At 50.4% G+C, this 9,951-nt stretch overlaps 2 protein-coding genes across 2 annotated transcripts; one reads left to right on the forward strand and one right to left on the reverse strand.

The window, feature by feature from the left end:
* Positions 1-3,755: 3,755 nt before the first annotated feature.
* Positions 3,756-5,186, reverse strand: TREMEDRAFT_63321 (uncharacterized protein; the record flags this gene model as incomplete). The annotated part of the gene is made up of 2 exons (XM_007005461.1): positions 3,756-4,160; positions 4,839-5,186. The coding sequence occupies 2 exons, from the start codon at positions 5,184-5,186 to the stop codon at positions 3,756-3,758; spliced, it is 753 nt and encodes a 250-aa protein (XP_007005523.1).
* A 2,135-nt stretch (positions 5,187-7,321) lies between these two features.
* Positions 7,322-9,653, forward strand: TREMEDRAFT_63322 (uncharacterized protein; the record flags this gene model as incomplete). Its single annotated transcript, XM_007005462.1, has 4 exons — positions 7,322-7,382; positions 7,433-7,867; positions 7,914-8,265; positions 8,309-9,653. 4 exons carry the CDS (start codon positions 7,322-7,324, stop codon positions 9,651-9,653), a joined length of 2,193 nt encoding a protein of 730 aa, XP_007005524.1.
* Positions 9,654-9,951: the final 298 nt, after the last annotated feature.

Here is a 9,951-nt window from a genome sequence, read left to right on the forward strand (position 1 = left end):
ATGCAGTACGTTCTACCTCCTAGCCCTCCGCAGTCGCCCTTCCTTCGGCTTAGTAGGGTGAAGTTCGTGGAACTTCGCCAATATGTCATCAGCTCCGTCGACGTTCTCTACTGGTTCCCATGATACCGAATCGTCTGTTCCTTCGTAACCTAACCATTCTACTAAGTACTCTAACTTTCCTGATCTTTTATTTACTCTAGAGTCCACAATGTCCTTTACTTCCCACGATTCTCCTACGTTATCTACTTCTACTGGGCCAGGTGGTTCAGCTTGCTGACCAGGGAATACTGGAGGATGATAGGGACGAAGCAATGAAACATGGAATACATCATGGATACCTGCCATCGTTCCTGGTAATTCCAATTTACAAGCATGAGAACCTACCTGCCGTACTACCTTGTACGGCCCACCTTGCTTCACATCTAACTTCTTCATTGGTCTTTTAGTCTTGATGTTCTCTAACGACAGCATTACTAGGTCACCTTCCACGAAGTTCGGCGTAGTCCGGTGTTTCCTATTGTATCCTTCGGCGTACTTCTCGTTAGCTCTCTCAATTCCCTCAATACATTCTTTATGTATTTCGGTTAGGTCTTTTACCACCACTGTAGCAGCAGGTACCTCGACCTCACTGGCCTTAATCTCTTCAGCCCACCGAGGGTGGTACCCGTAGTTCGCATAGAATGGGGTCTTGTTTATCGCTGAATGATGGGTGTTGTTGTAAGCAAAGCTAGCTCGAGCAAGCAGCTTCGACCAGTCGTTCTGCTGGTAGGAAGTGAAGATTCGAAGGTATAATTCGAGGGACTGGTTGGTTCGTTCGGTCTGTCCATCAGTCTGTGGATGATACGCGGTAGAAAGATGTAGTCTTATGCCGAGACTATCGGTCAAGTTCTTCCAAAACTTCGAGGTAAACTTCGATCCTCTGTCCGATACTATACTCTCTGGTAACCCATGCTGGGCCACCACATAGTCCATTATCAGCTCAGATAGTCCAGCTGTGGTTAACTTCGTCGTGGTTGGGATAAAAATGCCCCATTTGGTCAATCGGTCCACCACTACCAGGATGGAATTATATTCATGGGAATTCGGAAGCTCTTCGATGAAATCCGTCGAGATGCTTGACCAGGGTTTAATAGCCACTTGCAATGGTTTGAGCTCTCCATGGGGTTTCTGTCTGTTAGTCTTTGCTCTCTGACATACCGCACAGCCAGCGATATAATCTTCGACATCCTTCCTTACTCCAACCCAAACGTAATCCCTCAGGACAAGCTCGAGGGTCTTCGCTGAGCCTGGGTGACCAGCTAGGGCCGAATCGTGTCGCATCTTCATGATCTTTAGTCGAGCCTCGGCGTAGTTCGGCACATAAGTGTGATCGTCGAACGTGAGGAAACCCCTTGAGTTCCATCCTCCCCGAAGTATTAGAGGGGATCGCGAACTACGGCGTAGTTCGGTGATTGATCCTGGTTCCTGTACGTCATCGTGACACGTTGGATGGGAACACTCAGCGCAAATGACTCCTAATAGCTCTTTTCTAACCTCCTCCACTTCTCCATCTTCCTGTACCCCAACAATCAGATCCATGGGATCAATAAGGCCATTCTCTCTTACTTCCTTTGTCCCTTGCAAAGCACGAAGTAGGCGTTGTAACCCAGAGCTAGTGCCGTCGAGTTCGTCGAACTTCGGCAACCCTTGAATAAGATTGCTCTCCTGCACCATAGTACTTCCTTTTCCAGAGTGGTAGTCTGCTCTTCTCGATAGTCCATCCGGCAGTGTAGCTTGTTTCCCAGGTCGATACACCATTTTAAACCTAAAGTTAGAAAGCTCTTCGACCCACCTGCCCTGCCTCGGGCTTAACTGCTTCGGTTCCATCCAGTATGTCAAGTTCAAGTGGTCCGTGAGAACTGTAGTCTCTACCTGTAATAGTAAGTGCCTCCTTCTTCTAAAAGCCTCAACGATAGCTAGTAGTTCCTTCTCGCCTACCGTATAGTTTAACTGCGCCACTTGAAACGCTCCTGACTCGATCGCTACCGGATGTTCTTGTCCTAACTCGTTTACCTGCGATATTATGAAGCCCCACCCGAAGAACGACGCATCTGTCTGTAGTAATGTCTTCAACGAAGGATCAAAGTGAGCCAATACCGGGGCCCTACACATTCTATCCTTCAACTCTTTAAAAGCTCTTTCCTGCTCCATACCCCAGACAAACGGTACATCTTTTCTTGTGAGATCATTGATCGGTTTAGCAATCCTGGAGAAGTTGGGGACGAAGCGCCGATAATAACAAACGACTCCCATAAATCCTCTGCTCTCTCTTAGGTTTTTGGGACGGGGAAAAGATACAACAGCGTCGATGTACTCTGGATTACTAGAAACTCCCTCCCGTGAGACCACGAAACCCAAGAAGACTACCGAACCCTTTTCAAACTCGCACTTACTAGCCTTGACGAACAGATTCGACCTTCGAAGAACTTCGAACACCTTCGCCGTAGTTCCTCTCAATTCTTCCAACGTCTGACCATAGATGAGTATATCATCTATGTAGACAACCACTCCCTTCCCCAACAGTTCTCTGAAGCTTTCATTCAGAAAATGCTGGAATACAGCAGGAGCATTTCGCAGACCATCTCGAACAACAAGAGACTCGAACATACCGTACTGAGTCCTGAACGCCGTCAGGTGCTCGTGTCCTTCCTTTACCCGTAGGAGTTGATAGGCTCCAATCAGATCTAACTTGCTGAAGTACCTCGCTTTTCCTAGCTCTTCGGTTATCTGACCGATCAGAGGCAGTGGATAGGCATCGGGTATCGTTGCCTCGTTTAACTTTCGGTAGTCAATGACCATTCGCCATTGACCCTTTGCTTTCTTCGGTACCAAGAACATCGGTGATCCGTAGGGCGAATTACTGGGTCGGATTCTTCCGGCCGATATTTCGCGATCTAGGATGTCTCTCAGCGCACTTCTCTGATCTTCTCCGAGTGAGTAGAGTGGAGCAACCTTCAGGTTCGCCCCCTCCTTAAGCTCAAATTCCAGATCATACTCCCTTGAGGGAGGTAGTTCTTCACCTCCCTTCCTCGGGTTAAACACATCAATGAACGGATGATATTGTTCAGGAACCACCTGATACAATTCCCCCTGTTCCTCCGGACTCAGTTCATCCTGGTCATCTTTGTCTCGGAGATCTATCGCGTCCGTCGGAGTTGGCAGCCCTATGGCCGCTAACTTCGCCGCACTCGGTGGGGTTGGGATGGGGAACTTCATCGAGTTGTCTCTTCCATCTAGAACAACCCCTTCCTTCCTCATCCAATCCCACCCTATTACAACATCTGCATCGCAGAGTGTTGTTACATCTAGACGAACAGATCGCACTTCGGCGCCCTTCGTCAAACTAAAACCAACTTCGACAAACTCGGTGATAGGTCCAGCGACACTAACCGAGCCATCAAACATGTGAACGGGTACGCTCACCTGATATCGTCTCCTTCCTACACCTATCTTCGTCGCTGCTCTAGGGCTTATATACGAACATGTAGCCCCAGTGTCCCAGAGCGTAGTTAGCCTAATTCCATTAATGAAGATGTCCGATTTAGGTTGATCCCTAGAAGTGGAAGAAATGAGTAGATGATTATCGACATTGCATGAACAGGGGGTACTGAGTGGTGTATTTTTGTAAGCACAATCCTCTGACTCCATCAGCTGTGTCTCTTTTATAGGTTTGGGAATGGTGGCCGAGAGAATATGGCGGACCCGCCGAGCCTCGCCTACTGCGACAGGTCCTCCTCTTTTCCCTGGTCCTCTTCCATCTCCCCATCTCCCCCGACTGCGTTCAAGTTCCTCCTCTGTCCTAGAGGTACTGCGTTCCCCCCCGATCCTCCACCACGTTCGCCGAACTTCTCCCCCCACGGCGGCAACCATCCGACCTTGACCTTCGCTGCCCTCACCGGGCAGTCCCTCAACCAATGTCCCTTCTCCCCGCACTCAATACACTTCCCTTCCTTCCTCCTTGCCTCCCGCAGATCGGGAGGTGGCCTAGGCCATTGTCGGCGAAGTTCGTCGGCATTGAACGGAATGTTCTTGACCTGCGTCGACGTAATAGTCCCTTGTACCGCAGACTGCGCCGAAGTTTGCCTCCCTTCCCCTCTTTTCTCCTCTTTTCTCTCCATCCTCTGGCCATCCACAACTAACACTTCTTTTACCCCCGTCTCCTTCTTCTTCTCCGAATCCTTCTCCACTTTCCTTCTCCACAACCTGTTGTCCATGGGAATAACAAACTCCAATAACTCCTTGACCGTCCCAAAAGATTTACCATGTCTAGCAATTTCATCTAGGAGGTGTGGTTTCAACCCTTTCTTGGCTCGGTCAACCAGGTTTCCGTCATCAGACCACTTGAGTATCGCCACATGTCGTTGAAAGGCGGAGAAGTACTCCGAAGCTGACCCAGTCTGCCTTAGATCGTTAAGCAATCGGGCTGCGGTTCCTTCTTCATCCGGGTCACCAAAGTTCGTCTTGAGATATTTAACGAATTGATCATACTCCACAAGGTAGTCAGGAAGAGGTCGTTTAGCAAGATCGGGTTGAACGGCGAGAAGAGGTGTTTCGCGTAAATGAGAGATCATGAAGAAAACTTTCTTAGTGTCGTTGGGGAAAAGATGAGAGTTCAGTTCGTAATGGATTTCACATTCCGACAGAAATGCGGTCAACTTGTTCCTCTCTCCTCTCCAGAAGTCCGGATTAGGCAGTTTTATTCCCTTCCGTGATTCGCCAACTACGCTTGGGGTCGCCGAAGTTTGCCGTCCCATGGCGTACCTCACCCCTTCTGATATCCCTTCTGCAATACCGCCCACCGTCTCCCTTTCTCTTCTCTGCTCCCACTCCTCCCTACGCCTTCTCTCTTCCATCATGTCTTTGTTCATATTCGCCACCATCTGCATCAAGGCCAATATCACCCCTTGTGTACCTTCTTCTCTCAAGTCCGCCATACTTCCAGTGTTTTCTGGCCACGGGGTCTGATCCGATCCAACTGGGGATCCTATAGGTGGGAGGGCATTACCCGAAGGTGTAGGAGGATTAGAAGGTAATGGTGGAGCGAACTCATCTCCTTGAATTGATCCCCCCACACTATCCTCCACTCCAAGCTGCTGCCCCATCGCTCTGCTAAGCTCCTCCAGTGCCCTCCTCTCGTTCTCCTCCATCCTGTCTCCGTCCCTACTCATACCTCGCGTAACTCTCCTATCTGGTTCCATAGAATCTTCGTACTTCTCCGAGGTTCGCACGGGTCGTCGGTAAGAGCGATCCTTGATACTGTCACGGCCGTCGAACAACTATCTTCTGGCAGACCGACGGTCGACGAACCTCGGCTAACTTGATGCTCCTGAGTTGAAGTCTCACCCAACCGAGAGGGCGCAGACGTCGAAAGGAGTGTAACTACGGCGTACTTCGGCGTAGTTACTCCAACTGGGGTTTTGTTCTACTGATGGCGATGTATCTCGAATTGTATATAGCTATCTCTATCTGTCTTTCTCTACTGACAACAATCAAGGATCGCTGAAGAACTTCAGCGATCTTCTCAGCTAATATTATCTACTCCTCCTAGACGTTCATCCAACCCTCTCGCGCTTTGACGTACTTCAACGCACTTCGTCCAACTTCCCCGAGCCCTCGGCCATCCTCTTCCTCCTTCGACTAATTCCGCCTAACATCGCCGCACTTCTGCTCCCATTGTCCCTACTTAGCCTAACTCCGTCTAACTTCGCCGTACTTCTGCTCCCATTGTCCCTACTTAGACTAACTCCGCCTAACATCGCCGCACTTCTGCTCCATTGTCCCTACTTAGCCTAACTCCGTCTAACTTCGCCGTACTTCTGCTCCCATTGTTCCTACTTAGCCTAACTCCGTCTAACTTCGCCGTACTTGGTGTCAGAAGTCCTGAGTTACGTGTAGAGTAAAGAGGTTAAGGCGTGATGGGGTTTTGATGGCCAAAGGAGGGTCATTGTTGGTGGAGTAATCGAGGTGTCGCGAAGTAGTTCGTGACAACCAAGAAGAAGAAAAAGAAGAAATAGGCCCAATAATATGGGGTAACAACCATCATGGAAGGACATCAAACTCAATTGGCTTAGATGGAAGCAGGTTAGGAACAGATATGTCACAATCGTCGTTTCTTCTTCTCTACTGACCGACGGTTGACAAACCTCGGCTAACTACGTCGTAGTGGGGCGTCGATGTCTCACTAAGACAGGGTACTCGTCGAGGAACTACGGCTAACTTCGCCGTAGTAATACGTCGAGTGGTGAATGATAAGATGATCGTCGATGAACTACGGCTAACTTCGCCGTAGTACGTTGAACTGCTCGGTGGTAGCTCTCCTTAACTCGAAGGTTGTAGCTACTGAATATATCTCTCGCTACTGACAACAATCAAGGATCGCTGAAGAAGTTCAGCGATCTGTAAACTATCTATACTACTCTTCTCTTCTCGTAGAATGTCCCTCAACTCCTGCACTGCCTCACGCTCAGTCCTCTTCGTTCAACTTCGCCGTACCTCGCCATATCCCCGATATCCTACTCCGCTCACTTTGACTAACTTCGCCTAACTTCCCCTGTTCTGCTCTCCCTCGGTTCCCTTCCCCTAACTTCGCCGTAGTTCCCCGCTAGGCGGGGTTATCGTGACAAATCCCCTCTTGGTTCTCGTAACTTAGCCGTAGTTGGTCTCAGTGGTTCGAGTGGAGGTTGGTAGTGGTGAAAGGAAGGTCGGTGATGGTGAAAGGAGGGTTGGTGATGGTGGTTGTCAGGGATGTTACGACGTAGTTCGTGACAGTCGCCCCCTCCTTAGGCGCGAACGTCCTCGTGAGCTTCGTATGCATGTAATGAAGAAAAAGACACTCAGCAGGTTGCAGGAAACACAATTTGTCATATAACAGTTGTTGGTAGATGATACCATGGTTTGTTGTTAATCGGACAGTAAACTTCGTCGAAGTTCATCGTGGTTGCTTGTTGTTACCCTGTGGTAGTTACATTGTAAGTGAGACAGAGGATTTGGGGTACAACAAACCTCGTCGAAGTTCGTCAGCGTATCCCTAACTTATATGAATGTGAGACACGTAGCGTGGGAATTCTGATCGTCGCCATGGTGTTTGTTGTCGCTGAGACAACTTGTTATGCGAAGTTACCAGCGCCCTGACGACGAGTAGTCGTATCAGTCATACTAAATACTCAGTACTTCGGCCCACTTCTTCTTCTTTCCCAGTACCAATCCTAAATCGTACTATCATCGTCTATCGATTCTCAGCCTTTACCATACCAAACATATCAATTTGATATATTTCAACAAAATGTCTTCTCGTCCGGAGCTCAACGCCCATAAATTTTTCGCAGATCGCTTTGCCGCTGTTCGTAAGTCTCTTCGTACTGTCTATAAGCTACTCTGTCGCTGATTGTTCTAGTCGCTCAGCAGGGGAACTCTCCCCGCCATGTGTCGTCCATGGGCTTTGGAGCCCTAGCCATCACCGATGGCTCGCCTTCTGCTGCTGCAGCCTCTGCTGCAGTTCCTTCTGCCACCGCGTCCCCTGTTGCGGTTACGACCCCTCTCTCCTCTGGCCAACAGGAGGTCAGACCTGCTCCTGTTGGCCTTCCGCACCCGTCAGGCCGTACTGCCACTGTGGTAGAAATCGATGATGATGACGATGAGGAGATGGATGGTGCTCGTCGTGGTGAAGAGACGGGTGTGTTGGTTGATGATGGTGAGAAGGGTGGTGCAGATGAGGATGATGAGATGGGTGCGGTCGATGAAGATGAGGAAATCCTCAGTGTTGATCTTGGTGATCCAGCGCTGTTTGAGGATAGAGAAACATGGGTGTCAGAGTTGGAAAAGTTAAGCCGTATGTCCTCTTGTCATATACCCTGTTCGTAAGTGCTGACATGTAGCTGTTCGTGATAATGAAGGTTCTCCCGAATTCCGCGTACGGCTCCAGACTTCTTTCGGGAAGAAACGGGTTGCGTATCAGGAGAAGATGGATGCTCTGGCTGAAATTAAAGCCGAGAAACGTCGCCGCTCCCCTTCCGCCCACGACGAAGTTACCCCTCCTTCGGCGAAACGGGTCAAAGAGACCCCTCGGTCCTCTACAGGACAGGCTGAATTGTTTCCCTCCCCTTCCCACGAGCCAGGGAGTGCCCGCAAGGCGTCGTTGCGGGAGCAGGATAGGCTATGGAAGTTGTTCATCGATGAAAGGGAGCGATGGGAGGTCGCCAGTATCGAAGAGTCGTGTGATAGATGCCGGTAAGTTCCTTCCCTAGAAGTTTATACGTCTGCTGATCAGTAGCCGTGAAATTATCACGTATGTGAGAGCGAAGTGGCCGTGTCTACGACCGGTCAAACCTCATAATCGCGGGTCCCGTTGTGCTTCTTGCACTTCTGGTCCCTGCTCGTTCTGCCCCCCCAACACCGCTCGGGACATTCCTCCAAGACCTTCTGCTCCCCTCGGTCCCCCCTACACTCCGTCCGCCGCTGTTCGCCGCCGTCTCCCCACAGCCCAAGACGGGGAATATCCTTCGCGCTCTCCTTCGGCGAACTTCTCCTCTCCTGGCCCCACCTCGCCGTCACCCGCCGCCCGTCGCCTGCCCAACTCTCCCGTGGCCGGACCGTCACGTCTCCCTGCCACTCCTTCGGCTGGTCCATCCCGTCGCACTCCTCGTCGTGCTTCTTCCGCCGCTCTTCGGCCTTCTACTCCTGTGGCTGGCCCATCTCGTCTCCCGGCTACTCCTTCTGCCGTTCCGTCTCGTCCCAGCAGGAGCCGTCCTACTCCTGTCTCAACTCAAGAGGACTTCTCTTCAAGTCTCCCTCCTGCCCTTGGGACCCGAAGCCGTCAACCATCTGTCCCTCCTGCTTCTGGGCTCTCAACTCCTGCCCCTCCTGTGAAAACTCCTCCGAAATCTTCGAAAGGGAAAGGCAAGAATAAGAAAGCTGTCCAGTTCGAACCGGCTGTGGTGGAAGACGAAAGTACTCAGCTACCAGGGGAAATCCTTCCTTCCCTCGACCACCCCACTATCGCTCTCGATCCTCGGATACCAGAGGAGGACAAACAATTAGCCACCTTCCGTTCCGTCATTATTGGCTTAACCACGCAATTACAAGCCAATAGACGAGATACGGCGAAGCTTGTCGAATATTGTGTGAAGCTGGTCTCTGCGATGAATACTCTCTCTCGGACAATGGCAACTCTTGTGAACTCCTCCGACATAGGGCCATTAGGGCGAACTGAGTTAGCTAGAGTCTCCCGAGAGCTCACAACGGACATGAGCGACTTCTACCGCAATCTCTTCGACTCTCCTTACCTCCTGAACCCCACTGAGTATATGCTCCCCCCTACACTGGACTGGTTAAGACCATCTCAACCAGCTCGACTCAGTTCTCAGGATGGTGCTTTCCTCGATATCCTAACTCTTCCCGCAGACTGTCTTAGAACACTTCGTCAGTTGTGGAAATCACCTAGTCTGAGTGTCGCTCGTGATCCTGCTCTCCACTCCGCTCACATTCTCGCCTTTAATACAGCATGGAAGGAGACTCGGGCCCTCCGACGGGCGGTGGGACCGAAGGTTACTGAGAGTAGTTCTGGGAGTGGTCCTGCACCGGGAAACGAAGAACAGGGAGGAAGTTCGCAGCAGTGAGTTGTACTTAGCTAATGTTGTACCAGTTGTATGAATTACTTCCTCGTTCGTGATCTCACCACTCGTCCTTTCGTCGGCTTATCCGGGTGAAGTTCGTGGAACTTCGCCAATATGTCATTAGCTCCGTCCACATTTTCTACTGGTTCCCATGATACTGCGTCATCCGAGCCTTCGTAACCTAACCATTCCACTAAATATTCTAACTTCCCTGACCTCTTATTTACTCTTGAGTCCACAATATCCTTTACTTCCCACGATTCTCCTACGTTATGGGGAACGTGAACTTGGCGATATCAAC

Source organism: Tremella mesenterica, assembly GCF_000271645.1.
Source record: "Tremella mesenterica DSM 1558 unplaced genomic scaffold TREMEscaffold_7, whole genome shotgun sequence".
Lineage (NCBI taxonomy): Eukaryota > Fungi > Basidiomycota > Tremellomycetes > Tremellales > Tremellaceae > Tremella > Tremella mesenterica.